The 21,228-nt window shown below is 38.2% G+C and overlaps 2 protein-coding genes across 4 annotated transcripts in view; both read right to left on the reverse strand.

Moving 5' to 3' along the window:
• ZC3H13 (zinc finger CCCH-type containing 13) overlaps nt 1-5,218 on the reverse strand; it is a 154,000-nt gene extending 148,782 nt beyond the window's left edge. The window contains exons 1-2 of the mRNA XM_080662520.1: nt 4,856-5,218; nt 50-172 (exon numbers count right to left, since the gene is read on the reverse strand). Coding sequence (XP_080518646.1) covers nt 50-166 — 117 coding nt within the window. The 5' untranslated portion in view covers nt 167-172; nt 4,856-5,218. The remainder of the gene's footprint in view (nt 1-49; nt 173-4,855) is intronic.
• Nucleotides 5,219-5,648: 430 nt separating this feature from the next.
• CPB2 (carboxypeptidase B2) overlaps nt 5,649-21,228 on the reverse strand; it is a 68,440-nt gene continuing 52,860 nt past the window's right edge. For 2 of the 3 annotated variants that reach the window (XM_080662521.1, XM_080662523.1), the window contains 3 exons: nt 13,521-13,723; nt 11,587-11,674; nt 5,649-6,901 (listed from right to left, as the gene is read on the reverse strand). In XM_080662521.1, coding sequence (XP_080518647.1) covers nt 6,717-6,901; nt 11,587-11,674; nt 13,521-13,723 — 476 coding nt within the window. In that variant the 3' untranslated portion in view covers nt 5,649-6,716. The remainder of the gene's footprint in view (nt 6,902-11,586; nt 11,675-13,520; nt 13,724-21,228) is intronic. The other variant, XM_080662522.1, reaches the window with a different exon arrangement.

Below are 21,228 nucleotides of genomic sequence, written 5' to 3' on the forward strand. Positions count from 1 at the left end.
GTATTTCAAAATAAAAGGATTGCAAGAGACTGTACAAGTGACAACTCACCTCTGCTGTACTGCCAGTGCTGGGTCCAAGCCTCTCAAAGACACTGGGTCTTCGGGATGTGCTTTCAGATATGGTCTTCGTATTTTCCACTGTGACTTTCCTTCTAATTTTTGACATTTTGTACTACTTTAACAAAAAACGAGAGAGAGAGAGAGAGAGAGAGAGAGAGAGAGAGAGAGAGAGAGAGAGAGAGAGAGAGAGAGAGACTAAACAGTAAAATTCTTGAATTTAAAATAACTGAGCACACAGCACATAACTTGCAAGTAGATAAAACTGTAGATAACACTGTAAAAGTATAAGGGATTTTTCTCAGGACAAAAATAAAGGAATAGGAGGTCACAAGTAAATATAGGTATACAGAAGTTATCTTCTAAGACACAGGTCAGGGCACATGCCCAGGTTTCGGGCTTGATCCCCAGTGGGGGGCGTGCAAGAGGCAGCCAACCAATGATTCTCTCTCACCACTGATATTTCTATTTCTCTCCCTCTCCCTTCCTCTCTGTTTTCCAAGTAAAAAACTATACAGTGAACCCTACATAATGTAGTCAGTATTATAAGACAATCTTTGATTTAACTTTTCTTGGGCTTATTCTCAGTCCAAATGTGAATTTACAGAGGAAAAGTTGGTAAAATTTCAAATGCCCATTTGTTTTACTGAACAAAAAGAACTAAAGCCAATGAGTGGAGATGATGAAGAGGTAGAAAATGTAGAGTTTTAATTAATTGAGAAAACCACTATTTTATAATTTAAAAATGAGCAGAATTTGAAAAGTAAATATGTAATAAAACATATAGGAAAAGTTAGAACAAAGACACATTTTAAAGTTTCATTTTGTTACTATAAATATTAACATATAGGTTACATTGTAATGCTCACTAATTTTAAAAACATTTGTTAATAAACTTAAAATCAAGTGAGTTTTAAAAGTTCCATATTAGCTATTATTAGTTATGTGGAATGTGGAAAAGAGGCACCCATCCCACCACATTGTCTCAAAGAAAACTAAACCTAACCTTATAATTTTTTCTCTCTACTATCAATTGAAATGTTTAGTTCTGTCCTCAAAATGCCTATTTCGAAGATGCCCTCATTCCCAATACACTCTCCTCCAAGAATGGTAGTGTTTTCCACAGTTGGGGCAACAAGCTTTTTATTATCATACTTGTAACACTAGTCATCTGTCAGCTTCTTTCTTGTTTTTCTGAGGGCTCCAGGTATTAACTCTTGTTTCTCTTCTTGCTCTGTAACCTGTGGGTTGGATCAGCACTGTTCTCCTTCCCTGTATAGTCACACAACTTCTCTTCAATTCCAGATCCCTAATATAAGCTTTAAAGATTTCAAAGGGTTTGGACTACTATGTCAAAGACTATCAAATGAGGACTAATAATTCCATATTGCCCCGCTCCTTGTATTCTTGCCACTAAAAAAGTTCCTTCACACAGAGACAAAGTTGCTTTTACGGGTGACATAAGAACATCTCAAGATTCACCTACACATAGTGCTTATCCCAGGAATTTTACTTCTAGCTACTGTTGAGTCTACCAACTTAAGGAAGAACAGCAATGAAGTAAAGGTGTGTTCTCCTCTTTTCTCAAGAGAATCCAACAGTGTCAGACCTTGCTCCAATGAGTTTGAGTACCAGGTCTAGGTTACAGGAAGACCCTAACTAAAAAATAAAATAAAATAAATCTGAAGCAAAAGGGAAAAAGTAGGAACTGGAGTTTTCTAAATGAAAGAAAGAGGAATTCTTCTGATCATCTATCTAAAAACTTTCATCAGTAGTCAACAAGTTATCTAAATATTACTGAAACATTCATGATTTTGCATAGATAAATGCTTTATGCTTGCAAAGAATACAAAAAACAATACTTTATATCCTATTTGTCTAAATATGTACACATAATCTAAAGTACACCAGAAAAGCATTTACTCATATATAGTAATTAATGAATTTAAACTGTTACCAACTAATGTGACTTAATTAGAATTTTCAATCTAAAAATTTGGGCCTACAAAGAGTGGTAAATACCGCAACAGAATAAAATGCAAATTTGACTGGGAAAGAGGGGCTTTTTCAATTAATATCTACAGCGGCTTCAATAAGAAGTAAATGTTTCAGAGTAAATGAGAAAAATTAGAAACAATAAGTTTTTTAAAAATGCAAATATTAAAGTCTTCCCTAGCTCAGAATCTTTGAAGGTTTTCTTTCTAGTTTTGTTTCCAAATTTTTCTTTGGTTTTAAGTTGCCATCACACTTCACATTATGTCTTTCCCAAACAGCAGCATTATTAAAACCAGAGTGACACTGGTGAGTCTATTTTACAGTATTTTCCTATTTTTCCTCTTCATTTTCAGAGTTAATGAAAGATCAGAGGTTATTATATTTTTTCTTTTTTCTTTTTTATTTAAATATATTTTATTGATTTTTTACAGAGAGGAAGGGAGAGGGATAGAGAGTCAGAAACATCGATGAGAGAAACATCGATCAGCTGCCTCCTGCACACCCCCTTCTGGGGATGTGCCCGCAACCAAGGTACAGGCCCTTGACCGGAATCGAACCCAGGACCCTTCAGTCCGCAGGCCGACGCTCTATCCACTGAGCCAAACCGGTTAGGGCTATTATATTTTTTCAATTGAAAAAGAAAAATAGGGGATAAAGATTGAATCATTAAGACACAATAAAACAGTCTCAATAAAATGGGAACTGTCTGCCCCCTCAAAAAACATACAAACATCATAATGTTTGTAATTCATGCTATAAATTTGACTGAGAAAGAAAAAACATACAGCAGGCTCTTTGTAAACAATTATTTCTGATGTCTAATGACTGAAATCTTGTCAATAAAACACGTATCAGTTCTAGTATGCTCTCTTCAATCCTTAACCACAACTTTTTGAGGTCTCATCTTCCAGTAGCAAAAATGAAAGCATAATCTTATGAGCAGCAGCATAATATTAGTAAATCATAAAATAATTAATTAAGACTACATAAATGTACTAACTGGTAGTAGAATAAATCCCTATCCACTGCAGTTCTAAAATAAAAAGGGTTATGTTAAATATTAAGTCTCTTCATATTTTTGAAAGAAAAAATTTAGGTTTATTTGATGCATAGTCTGGGAGAATTTTTTAAAAAGAACTTTCTAAAACAATCTTGCACATCACTTATATGTAAATAGACTAAAACAATTCCAAACTGAATTGTGAACTGAAGTGACCAAACTAACCTGACTATGCAAGTCTGAACAAGGCAATAATACTGCTGCACCGTGCAGAAAAAATAATTTGTTAAAAAGACTATGCACAGAAAAATCCCATGCTGGTAACTAAAGAGAAGTAAACAGAACTGCAAAAGACAAAACTACAAAAAAAAAGAATAAGAAACACTTTATATATCAACACAAGTTAGCGTTTCAACTGCTACTAAATATCTGCTGAAACAGTTCTAACTCTCTATGACAAGGAGAGAGGTTTGGGGGAGATGGGGAAACCAATGAGCACTGAAAACCATTTCTTCAAATACCTGTAAGTTAAACAACTTTGCTTTCTATATGTAAATACAATGCATATTATAATACAAATTAACACTGATAATTTGTTCGGGAGTTAAAATAACATCTGCCCGCAGATTTACAGATAAGGAAATTGGATGAATTTGCATATCTTAAAATATGCAATCAATGTTCATTTCAAATCACCAATAATTAGGAAGCTAGTAAAAGTCATGTATTTGATAAAACTGGATCCTACCAGATCCAGTCTTAGTTTCACCCTGCAACTATTTTCACAGAACAATTTGTTAAGTACCTGCATCAACATTCAGTATCTTGTTGAAATTGTCATGTTACAATCTAAATACTTCATTAAGAAATTGGAAATCATTTGAAAATCTATAGATTTTGTTCACAAAACTCTCCAAAATACTTTCGCTTAGGTATTAAAGACAGTAATTTCAAATATTACAGAACGAGACTAATTATGCCTGGATTGTACTGCATAAACATATTTAGATTTACTGCAAAGTATCATGAACTTTGAAAACTTGAGGTGTGAAGATCTTTTCTAAACTTTGTAAATTATTTTTTCACAAAACGAAAAACCTGAAGAGATTGCATATGCCCATAATTTTCAAAGTAGTTCAAATTATCTGAAAACCTCGCAAAGTAACTAAATAGCTTGACACTCGACTCCACAGGCAAGATCCTACCAATACCACTTACTAGTAAGTAATAACAACTCCGAATAATTCTGCAGCCACATGAATTATTTTGTCATACATCAGATAATGCCAAACATCAGGCCCCCTCCTTTCATTCTTCCCGGTTTCTGCCATATAGTTGCCAAACTACCTACCTAGGGAATGTGAAGATGATAAAGTAGCACTCCTCAACTCCGAGGCCCTAAGTCGTTAAGTTATCAGTGCCAGGAAATAAGACCGAATACAACCAAAAGTAAGATACTTTCCCCCAATAAATCTGGAATGTGTAAATCTAAAACTATATTCCCACAGCCTTTCACTGCATTCAAAAGCGAATACCACGCAAGGGTTCCCAAGCCCACCTCAGATTCAGCCCTTTTCATCTGAATCCACCTGCCCCCTCAGACAAACTCACCAGAATCAGAATGAGGGCGAGAAAGGAGACCTGAGCACAGGAGCCTTTGCAGAACTAAGAGAAGGATGCTCAAGGAGCTCAAAATCGCGGCGTGTCCCAAGTGGGTAAGGAGACTACTCCGGGCCTTCCCATCCCGGGTCCGCCCAACGCCTTCCCCCGATACCCGCACCAAAGCACACAATTCAAGCTTACCTCCTCCCCGAGACCCCTTCGCAAGCACAGTCGGGAGGCGTCGCCGCCGCCACCGCTCTGAGGAGTCGGGGATGCGACTCTCTGTCCCCGCGCCTGGCCCCGGGAGGACAACAACAAGAAGGAGGTGCGCGCGCGGCTCCCGGGAACCGGCCCTCGGCAGGCGAGGGGACCCGGGGGCGGCTGAGAAGCGGAACTCGCCAGCCGCTTCGCCAGTATCAAGCGAGACTGGGACGTAGAGAGAAAAACAACGAAAAGACGCTGGAAAGTAAGAAAAGTCAACGAAAACACTTCCAGAAAGATCGCCTCAAAATGCCGCCGGAAGTCGAAGGTTTGCCCTGTTCCTCTATAGGCTAGGCAGCTTCCGGCTGCCAAATTAGACGTCAGCACGCAGGCACCGCCCCTCCGTGGACACGCCCTCCACAGCCCCCAGAGGCGGCAGTGGGAATTGGCTTGTCTTTGTGAGAGATCCCTGGAGAGCATCTTCTCAAGTTCCCAATTAAAAATAATTTTAAGCCCAGACGGCCTGGCTCAGTGATTGAGCGTCAGAGCGTCAAACTATGAACCAGGAAGTCAGGGTCGATTCACGGTCAGGGCTGGATTCCCAGTGTGGGTGTAGGAGGCAGCTGATCAATGATTCTCTCCAATCTCTCTCTCTCTCTCTCTCTCTCTCTCTCTCTCTCTCTCTCTCTCTCTCTCTCTCTCTCTCTCTCTCTCTCTCTCCCGCTCTCTCTCCCTCCCTCCCTCTCTCTCTCTCTTCCCCCCCATTCCTCTCTGAAATCAATAAAAATATTTTAAGAGAGAGTTTTGTTCCTTTATTACATTAATTCTTAGTTCTTGCAATAAGCTGTTGTAAATGTGGTAAAGGCCACATTTGTTGTTGAAAGTAAGTACATGCATTGGCTCTACAAAGTTTAATGAACGATGAGCTGGAGCGACAGGAAATATTTATTCTGTTATTGACACTCCACTCTCTGGGCCATGGCCTATTCCTGTGGAGTGAACAGACTCACCGCTGTGTTTTTAAAGGCACAAGCAGAATTTGTTGAAAATTAAAGCAAAAATATTTAATGTATTTCTGGCAACTTTTTCCCCCTTGTTTAGGGTCTAATGATTTGCATTAAACTAGTTATTAAAATTGCTTGAGATGGTTATGTTAGGGGCAGAAATAGACTATTTGGGACTAGCTATAATTATAAGAAATATTAATCATGCTCTGTAACCATGATTTTTCTATTCGGATTAGAGAAAGCACATTTTAACCTGGCTGAAAGATGTAGGCCCCGGAATATGAGAACCTACATCAGAATGCAGTCCATCTTCCTTTTTCCAGAACTACCTATTATGGAAAGATTAAACAATTTAATCCTAGTCCTGGGGCGACCCCCAAACCCACATGGCCTGTAACCATTATACCTTGCCTACTTTCCCACATAATCTTTGTCCCTCTACCCAATATAAGCAGCTGGCTTGTGGGGAGGGGCAGAGCAGATTTTTGTGGATGACCTGCTGCTCTCCCTCTCCCATGCTGCCGGCTTTATTGGAATAAACACTCATATATGATTCAATCCTGTCTCTTTTCAATTAGCTCAAGTAGTGACAGGCAGCCAGGACCCATTGGTTGTCCAGTTACAGTTAGTCAAACATCACAAATCAAAGAAAAATCAGTAGCTAGCTTCTTACAAGTTAAACAAAAAGGGGAAAAATGTGTATTTATTTATTACATTTATTTTGTTCTCTGACAAAACCAAGGAATAAGAAAACCTTTTACCAAAACTAAAACTTAAAAAAGAAACTGGTACAATGATTTGGTCTTGGAATCAGTAAATTAAAATGTGAGAACAGAGTGAAAAAATCAAGAGCATTAAACATTCCTGATGGCATGCCAAGCTATTTTAGAGAGAGCAGCAAGAGCTTCTATGCAAGTAGGTTTGATGAAACGCTTTGGCAGCAAGAATCCATATTTGCCTGTATCTCGAAGTTCAATTGTAAAGGCATATTTGATGCCCAAGTCATAGATCCAGTCATCTGGACCTCCAGGAGCTAGATCTATAAGAAGAAAAAGAAATTACTTTTCAAAATACAGATGTTTCAAATTAACTAACAAAATGTGTTTTTTCCCCCTAAAAATGAAAATTGCTTTGCATTTTTCTGATTAGTAAGTAATATACATTGCTGGTAAAACAATGGAGATTGATGGAAAACAGGTTAAGGAAGAAAATCAGAATTATCCATAACTTTACCAATAAGTGATAATCACCGTTAACATCTTAGTGCTTTTTATTTTGTAGTGAAGGCTTTAAACAAAAAAAATTTAACTTAATTTTTAAAATTTTCTAAGTTAATATTTTTCCTACATACATAAGATCATTCTATACATTCTGTTTTTTAACATTTCTAAACATGATATCTGTCGTAATCAGTTTTATGTATCGATGAGTTCGAATAATGTTTAACTCATAGCATTGCACTATAAAGCTGGATGTAAATTAATTTAAATATCTATTTGAGACCTTTTTATTTTTCTAATTTCCAGGTAATATAAACATCGTTACAATGAACAACCTTGTTTATACATAACTGCTTCTTTGTTCCTTTAGAATATTATTTCCTAGAAGTAGATTGCTGGCATAAGGGTATGTACTTTTTACAATTATTCTACACTAGAGGCCTGGTGCACAAAAGTTGTGCACGGGAGTGCGTCCCTCAGCCCAGCCTGCACCCTCTCCAATCCGGACCCCTTGGGGGATGTCCTACTGCCTCTTGCAATCCGGGACCGCTGGCTCCTAACTGCTCACCTGCCTGCCTGCCTGATCGCCCCAAACCCCTCTGCCAGCCTGCCTGATCGCACCTAACCACCTCTGCCTGCCTGATTGCCCCTAACTACTCCCCTGCTGGCCTGATCGCCCCTAACTGCCTCTGCTTCACCCTGAACCTGGGACCCAGGATTCCCTCCTCTGGCTGGTCGCAGGCATCCAGGACCCGGTCTGGCTTCGCCTGGGCCGGCTGCAGCTTTAGGGTATTGTGGTCAGGCGGCTTCGCTCGGGCTGCAGCTGCAGGTGCCTGGGCAGGCGGCTTGTCCCTCTCCCGGGCCACCGCCTGCCTGGTCCCCATTTTGAGTGTCTGAGCCATTACAATGTGATGGCATGAGGGCATGACAACCATTTGCATATTAGCTCTTTATTATATAGGATGTTGCCAAATAGTTTCAAAAGATTCACCAATTTATGCATGCACTAGCAAGGTATGAATATGTTCACTTCTCCCTCCCACATTGTCCATAAAATTTTGCATTTATGGCAATCTTATGGGTGAAAAAATAATATCAAATTGTCTTGCTTTATGTTACTTTCATTACCAGTGAATTGAATGTTTTGTTTGATATATTTATTGTCTATGTTTATGTATTTTTTATTGATTGTCTTGCTCATTTCTACTTTGTCCAATTTATAGATTGCTTATAAAAGCAACATTGGTGTTATCCTTGTGTAGTATGGGGGGAAGTTTTTCTTCTTATTTGGTTATTTAGTTTTCAACTTGGTTTATGACTGGATTTTTATATGAAAACTAGAGGCCCGGTGCATGAAATCCATGTATGAGAGGGGGAGGGTCCCCTCAGCCCAGCCTGCACCCTCTCCAATCCAGGACCCCTCGGGGGATGTCCGATAGCCGGTTTAGGGATCGGGCCTAAACCAGACATCGGACATCCCTCTCACAATCCTGGACCACTGGCTCCTAACCACTCACCTGCCTGCCTGCCTGATTGTCCCTAACTGCCCCCCTTGCCAGCCTGATCACCCCTAACCACCTCTGCATGCTGGCCTGATCACCCCTCACTGCCCCCACTGCCAGCCTGGTCACCCCTAACTGCCCCCCTGCCAGCCTGATCACCTCTAACTGCCTCTGCCTGCTGGCCTGATTGCCCCTCACTGCCCCCGTGGCCAACCTGGTCACCCCTAACTGCCCCACTGCCGGCCTGATCACCTCTAACTGCCTCTGCTTGCCGGCCTGATTGCCTCCAACTGCCCCCCCCCTTGCCGGCCTGGTTGCCCCCAACTGCCCCCCCTACCGGCTGGATCACCCCATGCAGCCTGCTGCTCGGTCATTTGGTCACCCCTCACTGACCCCCCTGCCGGCCTGGTCGTCCCACGCAGCCTGTGGCTCAGTCATTTGGTTGCCCCTCACTGACCCCACTGCCGGCCCAGTCACCCCATGCAGCCTGTTCGGTCGTCCGTCTGGTTGCGATGGTCACTTAGGCTTTTATATATATAGATATTTTCTCTATCTGGAATTTATTTTGGAGAAAGATATGTTAGTAATCCAATTATTTTTTCTAACTAACATCAGGGTTCTCAACCCTAGTAATTGAATAATCTTACATTCTTAACTGGTTAGAAATGCTTTATTTATGAGGTACTTCATCTTGTATATTTGAGGTTTCTAATGTATTTTAATATTTGGTTGGGGTGAATTCTCTCTTATTAGTCTTATTTTTCATAATTCTACAAGCTCTTCTACTAAATGTATTCTTTCAAATGAAGTTCAAAATCATTTAAGTGTTCATTGGGATTTATGCACTAATTACTTTAGAACAACTGACACATTTTTACATTGATTTCCCATTCAAAAACATGGCAGATTTCTCCTTTTGTTCATCTTCTTTTATCACACCAGTAAAATTTTTTAGGTTTTTAACATATATAGATTATATGGATTTGTGTGTGTACATGCATATATACATTTAACAATGAATTCACATATATGAATGTATCTATCTGTAATATGTGGGCATATATATATGTACATATGTAGAGGAAGTAGGATCTTTTTTCATTTTATTTCTACCTCATTATTTTTGGTATATAAGAAAGTTATAGAGTTGTGTATATTTAGTTCATAGTCGGCCACCTTACTCAACTTTTTAATTGTTACTAATATTTTTTGTGAATTTTCTACTGTTTTTCATGTGGACAACCATATAATATACAAAGTGATCATTTTTGCTTCCTTCTAATACACTTGAATTAATACAAAGGTGTTTACTGAAACATTGTTTTAATATTGAAAAATATTCATCAACAGTGGATTAATTGTTATTTATTCAGCAAATATTTCTGACAGCCATTATCAATATTTGCTATTTATTCTAACCATTCTCCTATGCTTACACACACATACACATAAATGTATCCTGAATGAATAAATGTGAGTGGAGATGGACTGATTTCATCATAACAGGAAGTTTGCTCTATAAGTTCCTCTAGCCCTGAGGCACTATGGTCATGCTTTGGGGAACATTAGTAGAGAAGAGGATAGGAATCAAAAAAGCTCTGAATTGTGAAAGGAAGTTGTGGGATTTTTCTGTGACAGAGTGGGGACCCTCATCAGATAAAGCAGCAATAAATGGATCAGTGACACAGGAGACAGAGATACCATGTGACCTCAGTTTTTTTCTGAGACAATTTTGGGTTGTTGAGAAGGAAGAGGAAATTTCCTGTCTGGACTTTTTATTAATATGGCATCTGGTGTGATTATTGTTATGAATGTGTTTTTTATAACCCTGTAGATCATACCTAATTAAATGCTATTTCTTCTACCTGGTTTTCCCTCACATCTTTGGCAGCCACGTACCAGGTTAGGTCTCCCAGAAATGTCAGCTACAGAGAGAGACCTTCCATAGAACTTTAACTAAATAGCCTCTCTCTCCTGCGGTCATTCTCAAACCCATAAGCCTATTTTATTGTCTTTACTTATCAGTGGAATTATACTTTATTTTACTATTTAATTGCTTATATCAGCAATGGGAAACTTTTTATGTCAAGGACCAGATAGTAAATATTTTAGGCATTATGGCCAGCATAGTCTATGTCACAACTATTCAACTCTACTGTCATGAAACTATCATAGACCACAGACAAATGCATGATTGTAGCTGTGTCAAATAAAATTTGAGGACACTGAAATTTGAATTTCATATAATTTTCAAAGGTCATAAAATCTTACTCTTATTTTGTTTTTTGTTTTTTAACCATTTAAAAAACCTGGAAAATCATTTTTAGCTTTCCGGCTATACAAAAACAAACAGTGGGCTGATATGACCTGCGGGTCATGATTTGCTGATAGTTGTTACAAGTTTCTTTTCTGTTCCTCTTCTCTCATCTCCCCCTCCAGCTTCAAAAAAGTAAAATCATTGTCTGTTATCCCACTGTACCTACAAAGGAATCCCTCAACAAATATTTGTTAAGAGTTTTCCACATACATGTTCTCATCACTGTGATAGAAGCCAAAGACATTCAACTATAGTGTGCTATACTCTAGGGCACAGGCCATCACTAAAAGGCAACTAATGTAATGGTTATACACTAGATGTGTATAGTGTTCAACCAGCACAAGGTTGCAGGGTGGCCTTGAACAGCTTCCATATGCTTTTCACCCTTTATGACCTTTTCTGCTTCACTCAACTAGTGTGATGACATTTCTATAACCCCTACTCTATAGCAATGAGCATATTTCCTAAATAGAATTTTGTCTTCTTTTTAAGTATTCACTTGTTAATATAGCTTGTTCATTGCTGTCATAGCTATTATGCTTCCATTTGTAATTGTTCTAATCCAATTGTTTTACAAGTGATCTTGCTTAAAGATGCCATTTAGAAAAATTAAATCTATACAGAAAAACCAAACAGATTTTTTAAAAATATCTCACAGTTTTCTAAGATCTTAAGAAATACTTACATAAACTTTCTGAGCCACTGCCATATGTATATCTGGTATCTTTACTAATATTCTCAATAGCCTGGGCTGCTTCGCTGGCCAGTAGAGACTGAAATCAATAGAATATGAAATTTCAGTTAATGTAAAACTTTAAAACAGGTCAGATGGAAGTTTCTAAAAAATTCAATCATATATTAATTGACTCAGACTATATACATGAATAAATATAGAGTAGGATGGTGGTGGTCAGGAGCTGAGGGTGGGAGGAATGGGGAGATGTTGGTCAAAGGATACAAACTTCCAATTACAAGATGAAATAGTCCTGGGGATCTAATATACAGCATAGTGACTATAGTTAGCAATATTGTCTATATACTTGAAAGTTGCTTAAAGAGTAGATCTTACATGTTCTCACCACAAAAGAAAAAAATGTAGTTATCTGAGATGATAGATGTATTAACTCACTTTATTGTGGTAATCATTTCACAACATTTATGTGTGTCAAATCATCACATTTTACACATTAAACTTACATAATTTTATATGTCAGTTATATATCAATAAATTTGGAAAGAACTGTACGTATGAAAAATCTGCATTTACCCAAAGGTAAATCAAGAAGAATAAATTAACTTCAAAAAATCTGTTTTGTTTTATGGAAATCACAATTGAGTGACTCTAACCATAAACTCTTCTAATACCTTGAAAATTTTATTTAATTTGAAGAAAAAATAATTCTCATCAGCCTTTTATAGGAATTTATTAACTTTGTAAAATGAAGTATAACTATATTTCAAAGGCAAACAACTTGAGGTTACCCCATTCCTAGATAAAATTATCAAACTTTAAATCCAAGTTCTCTAAACAATATTATACCTAAGTGTCCCTGATTCCCTTCTCATCCTTTTCAGAAACTCTATTTTAGTCTTGAGTAAAATGTCTAGTAACTCCCTAAGACTCAGACTCATCCAATAAAAAAGATATTGTTTTGGTTATGAAGCAAGATAATAAATCCCATGTTCCACTATATTTGTTTCTAGTGTACCCAGATACCCAGATCTTCTCTGAAGTTGGATGCTGTTCACCGTCACTCTCTTGAATAACCCAGAGGAATATCAGTGGGTACGATGCTGTGCCATTCCTTTATTCAAAATAAAGATTTGAATGTAACCTCGTTGTCTACAGAATGAAATGTAAATTTATTCTGACATTCAAATAAGCTGACCTTATCTTCACAAACTGACCTCATCTACTTTCTGATGTTATCACCTTCACTTTGGCACTCTCACAATCCCCTGAACATACTTCTTGTGGGAAACACCATCTTCTCAGCTTGGAATGTCTTCTCTTCCCTGTCCATATATAGAAATTCCATCTTTCAATGTTTGGCTGAAATTGTGTCTGTTCCTTGGCATCACAGCATGTTATCATTCCCTTTACTTTTACTGTATTGTCCACTACATTCCAAAAAAAGGGGAGGGGCTGTTCTTGCCTCAACACTGCAATTGGAGATGCTTTTAATAGGACCCTTTGGAGTTAGAGATGTCAGCATGCAACCAATTCCTAATGCTGATATCAAATTGGTGAGTGTTGTGCTGAGACTTGATCTGTGGTGGCTATTGTAGAAAGCTAGTGACCACAAAGCAGATGCATAATTCCAGAGACTCTTGTCCTGGTCCTTGCTCATATGGCTTCACATGTAGATCACATCCAGGTGGAATGGTTCCCTCCTGACCTTCAAGGAGTGTGATATTTTTCTTAGAGAGCCCATCTGCTGGACTGAAGGTCAAGTCTCAGTGTAAGGCCTCTGTGTTTTACAGTCCCGCATTGAACTTTCCCCTGGGGTTACTCCTGGTAGAGTTAGGCCAAAACCCTAGATGAGTTTTTAATTCTTGAAACTAAATATTAATTTATTTCTGAAAGGCTAATAATAAAAATAATTAAACAGCACTTACCAGTTCCTCATGGTCTTTGCTTCTGCTTCTGTTGTAGGAATATGGAAACACTATCATCTGGGAGTATGAATGCATTGTGATGTAAGCTTTAATATGGTTGATATTTCTTCTTAAGAAATTAGCTACTGCCTTCACTTCTGGTTCTGACTCAGGGAAAAGGCCACAGTAGATTTCTGAGCATGAGAAACTTGATGCACCCTTCTCTGTTGTGAAATTGATAGACTGAAATTATATTACATTCTATTGTAACTTGTGATTTCCCTTACAATGTATTCTCCTAATATCTATGGTGTAACATTTTTAGAAATGGGTTAGATAGAGCTCTGTAAAGAGTATATTTATGATATCCACTAAATTGTTTATGTCCCATTTGAAGTTGATTATTCACATGCCCTCATAGCAGACCTCTAACAGTTGCTGCCTGGGGGGCAACCATCTTGCAACCTCGAGAAAGTCTACTCGAGTCTCAGAAATGCTCACCCTGTCTCCCAACTCCTGTTTATGTGAGAACAATAAACCCCATTTTCTTTAATCTATTGTAAGTTTATTTTTTATGTTGTTTAAAACTTGCTAATTAACAGAGCCCATAAAAGAAAAGACTCATTTGGGAATTCAGAATATACAAGTCTGCTTTCAGTGTTACTTCTAACTTGCTAAAGTGGCTTAGTAAATAAAATGTGATGGTGATATTTGGTGCCAGAGTAATGTTTACTCATTCCGTTGAAAGAGTAATAGCATACATTACTTCGAATGGTAGCCTGCCCCCCAACACTTTTCCTTCCTGTCCCTAATTCATAGCGATGGATCCCCAGGGAGTCACCCTTTCTGGAAATAGCTGATTAGGTCTGAATTGGGTCCTTAACTTCTGTCCTAAAAATCTGAATCCCTCCACTGATAAGTTGAAATCAAGATGAAGATACTAGTTTCAGTATAGTTGCTCTTTTGAACAAAGAAGATAATAACACCGCCAGCTGACACCCACAGAACACATGCTGTATATCAGGAACTCTACAAAGATCTACACAAAATATTTTATTTAATCCTCAGAGCAACCCTATGAAGTAAATGCTGTTGTTTTAGTGGATGCAAATTGGGCACTTTAGTTGGTAACCATTCTTTATAATAAGATCTATGTTACATATTGTTAATCACCCAATCACTTGATTCTAATCTTGGCTTTGGGTAATTTTTTTTAACCTATCCATACTTCAATTTCCTTATCTGCTTAATGAAAAAAAATACATTAAATGAATATTTAATGAGGATCCGATGAGTTAATGCATATAACGTGCTTTACACAGTGCCTGGCAAATACTAAGTATTTACTGTTTATTGTTTCTTGTCCTAGTCATCATCATTATCATTATCATTATCATCATTTGTACTGGGACCCAAAACAGCCAGTCTGCATCACAGAGATGAGATGGGGAGAGAAAGGACTCATTGAGCCCCCTACACTGCTCCAGGCCCAGTTCTAGTCTGTTTCTGAGTCCCAGCTGCATTCTTGTCCTTGGGTTTCTTGGGCCACTCCATTATCCTTACAGAGCTTGTCTTTCTTATTTAAGCTTGTTCTGCTATCTTTCTGTTATTTGCAACAGAAACAACCTTAATGTTCTTTTCCCCACAAGAAACTGTTGTACTAAACATCTGACGACTTTCCAAGTACTTTATTTGTTTTAATGTTTAACCAATAATGTGAATGGACAAACCAGTTTTGAGAGTTTGTTCAACTTTGAATACTCCTGGTCTTTTTTTCCTGATATATAGTTCTAAAGAATAGAGATTGTACAGGGTGGGTAAAAAGTTAATTTACAGCTGTTTGTATGGAAAATAATACAATAATTGATAAATAATAATATAAGAATAAACTATGTGTTTTGTGTATTCACATAATCTACTTTAAAAAATTATCTTTATTGTTGAAAATGTTACAGATGTTCCTTTTACCCCATTGACCCCCTCCACCCTGCCTCCGCTCCCTACCCCACCATGTAAATTGGGGGTAGACGAAGCGAGGACATGAAAGAATTGGAGAGGCTTGTCCTTATATAAATCCCCAGACCAGAGCGGTTTAATAGAAATATAATGTAAGTCACATATTTAAGTTTTCAAGCAATCACTTTTAAAAAATAAACAGGTGAAACTGATTTTAATAATACAGCTTATTTAACACAATATATACAAAGCATTATCATTTCAAATATAACCAATATAAATATTATTCATGAGATATTTTGTTACTTTTTTCACACTAAGACTTCAAAATCTGGTGTGCATGTTACATTCACTCACATCTTAATTAAAACAAGCCACATTTTAAGTGCTCAATGGCCACATGTGACTAGTGGCTACTGTAATGGACAGTGCAGCTTCAGATTCTCATTCTGTGACTCATTCTAGAGATGTCAAACATTTTAGTGGAAAGAGACAGACAGTCAGGAAACTTGAGTTTGAGACTGTTTTTCCATTAAGCAGGCATGTCAATCTGAACAAGCTGCTTCATCGTCATGCTTCATCTGTGCCAAGAGGTACCTGGTCTACCAGGTCTCTTCAAGTTCAAACATTATTTGCTCTGTAGGCAAGGAATTAAGAAATACCAGGAGAGGCAAATTCATAGAGACATAAAATAGATTAGAAATACCAGGAGCTGAGAGAGCAGGGAACAAGGAGATATTGCTTAATGATTACAGAGCTTTTGTTTGGGATGATGAAAGTTTTGAAATGAATATAGGTGATAGTTCAACTAGATTGTGAATGTACTTAATGTTGCTGAATTGTACACTTAAATGTTAAAATGACAAATTTTATGTTATATATATTTTACTACAATAAAAAATAAGTAAGAGACACTACCATCTCATAGAAAGAGAAATAATGGGTTTTTAAAAAGTGCATACCCATTGCAAAAACTTTATAATTTAACTTACCATTTTAGAAAATGAGTGTATCTGTCTTAGGAAGTTTGAGAACAGAGGTTTTCACAAAATTCCCCATGTTGTAGATTGAATTCTGCCTCCCTCCCCCCCCCCCGCCCCTGCCATTTTATGTTTGAGTTCTATTCCACAAGGTGCTGTGTTTGCAAATAGGGCCTTTAAGGAGGTAATTAAGTTTTAATGAAGTCATAGAGGTAAGGTCTTGATCTAATATGGTTGATGTCCTTATAAGAAGAGAGAGAGAGAATGAGAGAGAGAGAGAGAGAGAGAAAGAGAGAGAGAGAGAGAGAGAGACCAATGATGCATAACACAGATAAAAGGCCATGGGAGAACATAATGAGAAGGTAGCCATCTGCAAGCCAAGAGGGAGAGGTCTTGGGAAAAACTCATCCTTCTGATATCTTGATCTTGGACTTCCAGTCTTTCTCTTGTTTAAGCCACCCAGTCTGTAACATTTTGCTATGACAGCCCTAGCAGAATAAGATATCCTGAACCTCATTCCCATCTCTAACATACGGACAATTTTAGTACAGAGGAAGGGTAAAATAAACATAAAATGAATAAGTAGACTTGATATGTCATTTCCTATTAATAAGTGAGGTGCTCTAATAGATCCTTCAGAAAGTATCATAAAGGCACATTCTAGTTGTAGGGACAAGGGACACAGAGATTTAATTCTTCTTTCTCACTGGCTTACTTGGGACTCTCTCTTGTCTATATGCATGCTGCTTCTGTTTCTGTTTTTAATTCTTGATATATGTAATAATATATGACAACTTAATATAATATAGCACCATGCCTAAGAAGGGCCTGAGCTATTTCTTTTTGGCAATAACAATATATTTTGAGCACTTTGCCACTCAAATTAGGTAATATTGGTTTCACCATGGAAGTATTAAGTAAAATAGAGCACCAAAAGAGCTTAAAGATAAAATAAGAAGTTCCAAAAGGGAATTTATAACTGAAGAGTTATTGTCAGACATCCAAGAATCTCAATAAGCCTTGGCTGGTGTGGCTCAGTTGGTTGGGTGTCATCCCAATGCACCAAAAGGTTGTGGGCTCCATCCCCAATCCCCAATGGGGGCTGCAGGAGGCAGCCCATCAGTGTTACGCTCTCACATCCATGTTTCTCTCTCTCTCCCTCTCCCTTCCTCTCTCTGTCTCTAAAAATCAATAAACTATAAAGCCTGGCTTTATATCCCATATCTGCCACTTTTTAGCTCCATGATCTCCAGCAAGGGACTTAACTTTTTAAAGTCTGGGATTCTCCCTTCATGATATTTTGATAATGAAATCTAGGAGATACACTATGTAAACTGCTCTGTACTTAGTAACTGTCAGCCCTATTTATTCAGCTTTATTTTATACTAGAGGCCTGGTGCATGACATTCACACATGTGGACAGGGGGTTGGGGGTTGTCCCTCAGCCCAGCCTGTGCCTTATTGCAGTCCAGGACCTCTCAGAGGATGTCCGACTGCTGCGGAGGCGGGAGAGGCTCCTACCACCACCATTGCGCTGGTCAGCTGTGAGCCTAGCTTCTAGCTGAGCAGTGCTCCCCCTGTGGGAGCACATTGACCACCAGGGGGCACGTCATAGAGACCAGTCGTTCCACCATTCAGTCGATTTGCATATTAGGGTTTTATTATATAGGACTAGTGACTCGGTGCATGAATTCATGCACATTGAAAGGAAATTAATTAGACGGTGGCTGGTGGGGCGGGACTGGGCAAGACGGGCCCGACATGCCCTGGAACCAACCTCCCCAGCATCTGCAGAGTGAGCAGGGTCTCTCAGGCAGGTGGGGTCCCTCTGCCTGGCCTGCGGGGACTGGGCCAAAATCGGCTCTCCAACATCCCTCAGGGGGTCCCAGAGTGCGAGAGGGCACTCTCCAAAGTTGCTGTTGTACAGGGTGTGGAACACAAATGCAAGTGTGCAGTAAACCAGATTCGGGGCTGACAGTGCCCCAGCAACAACATAACCTACGGCTGAAGGTGGAATTGCTCAGCCCCTTGAGGAATCGGTCTCCCTCCTCTCTGGTTTCAGGGTGCATCACCCGAGAACCGCTGCTGCCAAGTCACTGCAGCTCAAGAACCACCTCTGCAAGTCACTGCAGCTTGGCAGCTCCTGCATTGAGCATCTGCCCCTGGTGGTCAGTGTGCATCATAGCGACTGGTTGGATGGTTGGACACTTAGCATATTAGCCTTTTATATATATAGATTAGCTACTGTTTCTCTGACTCCCTGCCAACTAATTACTACCTCAGCAGTCTTTGGGCCTCAGCAGGCACTTCTATTGAATAATCTTAAGCATGGCTCTTACAGAGAAACCACTATATAATTCCCTTGAGCCTGAAGCAGGATTAACAGCTCTTTCCTCTCCTTACTGAGCACATCTCTAGCTCTCTTAGAACAACTAAATCCATTTACATGATCATTGAATTAAGGTTTTTGGAGAACCCTCCATGTTTCAGGGACTGGACTAGGTCGTGGATAATGATCCTTACCCTCATGGAGTTTCTAACCTGGAGGGGGAAGGAAATAAGCAAATAAGGTAAGTATTCTGTTTTGGGGTTTTCCTATGTGCCTTGGGATAATGATGAAATGTTCAAAAGCACAAATTTAAAGAAAAATGTAAGATCATTATCATAGGATTGTGTAGGACAAAGGAGTAAGAAAAAGAGAGTGTTTCTGCGGTTACAATAGTTTTGTTCTCTTGTAGTCTCCAAGGATCCACGTGTGCCCACTTCCCAAAATATAGTTGATCCAAGCTTATTGTTCAGTGTAATTTTAAAAAAATTAAATGGATTGGGGAGACATTGGTCAAACATGTACATATAGGTCTTAGGTGTGGGTTTCTATGTTACAAGATCTGTATATTGCACCATGTACCCACCACCCACAGTCAAATCTTCTGTCACCATATATTAGGACCCTCTTCTCCTCCCACCCCCTTTCCTCTAGCAGCCACCACACTGTTGTTCGTGTTCATGAGTTTCAGGTTTATATTCCACATATGAATGAAATCATATGGTCCTTAGTTTTTTCTTACTGACTTATTTCACTTAGCATGATATTCTCAAGGTTCATCGATGTTGTCACAAATGGCAGTATTTTATTCTTTCTTATGTCTGAGTAGTATTCCATTGTGTATATATACCACATCTTCTTTATCTAGTCCTCTATCGCAGGACACTTTATTTGTTTCCATGTCTTGGCCACCATGAATAGTGCTGCAATGAACATAGGAGTGCATATATCTTTGTGAATACATGATTTTGAGGGTTGTTTTTTTTTGTATGTATTCAGGAGAGGGACTTCTGGGTAGTATGGTAGCTCTATTCTGAATTTTTGGAGGAATCACCAGACTGCTTTCCATAGTGGCTGTTCCAGTCTATATTCTCAATAGCAGTGAATGAAGGTTCCTTTTTTCCCACAACCTCTCCAACACTTGTTATTGTTTGTCTTATTGATAATGGCCACTCTAATAGGTATGAGGTGGTATCACATTATAGTTTTGATTTGCATTTCCATAATTGTTAGTGAAGTTGAACATATTTTCATATATCTATTGGCTGTTTGTATGTCTTCTTGGGAGAAGTATATTTTGAGGTCCTCTGCCTACTTTTTGATTGGATTGTTTGGTGTTGAGTTTTATGAGTTCTTTATAAATTTTGGAAATTAAACCTTTGCCAGAGCTACTGTTTGCAAATATCATCTCTCATCTGGTTAGCTGCCTCTTTGTTTTGTTGTCAGTTTCTTTTGCTGTGCAGAAGCTTTTTAGTTTGATATGGTCCCATTCATTTATTTTTGCCCTTTCTCCCTTGCCTTCGGGGTCAAGTTCATAAAATGTTCTCCATGACCAAGGTACATAAGTTTAGTACGTATATTTTCTTCTATGTAACTTATTGTTTCAGGTCTTTGACCCATTTTGAATTAATTTTTGTATATAGGGACAAATTGTAATCCATTTTCATTTGTTTGCATGTGGCTTTCCAGTTTTCTCAGAACAATTTATTGAAGAGACTATGTTTACTCCATTGTGTGTTTCTGGCCTCTTTTTCAAAAATTATCTGTCCACATATATGTGATTTTATAGCTGGGCTCTCTATTCTGTTCCATTGATCTGTGTGTCTGTTTCTCTGCTAATACCATACTGTTTTGATTACCATAGCTCTGTAATATAATTTGAAGTCAGGTAGTGTGATACCTCCAGCTTTGTTCTTTTTCCTCAGGATTGCTTTGGCTATTTGGGGTCTTTTGTGGTTCCATACAAATCTGATGATTTCTTGTTCTATCTTTAAAAAATGACATTGGGATTTTGAAAGGGAGTGCCTTAAATCTGTATATTGCTTTGGGCAATATGGCAATTTTAACTATGCTGATTCTTTCAATTCATGAACGCAGGATATTTTTCCGTTTTGTGGTGTTTTTTCAATCCCTTTTAATAATGCTTTGTAATTTTCAGTATATAGATCTTTCACAGTCTTTGTTAAGTTTATTCCTAGGTATTTTATTCATTTGGTTGCAATTACAAAAGGAATTGTTTGTTTGTTTATTTCTTTTTCTGAAGTTTTGTTGTCAGTATACAGGAAGGCAATGGCTTTTTGCACATTGATTTGGTATCCTTCAACTTGACTGTATTTGTTTATTGTTTCTAATAGTTTTTTTTTTTTTTTTTTTTTTTTTGGTGGAGTCTTTAGAGTTTTCTATATACAGAATTATGTCATCCACAAAAAGTGACAGTTTTACTTCTTCCTTCCCTATTTGGACGCCT

The sequence above is a fragment of the Plecotus auritus genome (genome assembly GCF_963455305.1).
Source record: "Plecotus auritus genome assembly, chromosome: 3".
NCBI classification, from domain to species: Eukaryota; Metazoa; Chordata; class Mammalia; order Chiroptera; family Vespertilionidae; genus Plecotus; species Plecotus auritus.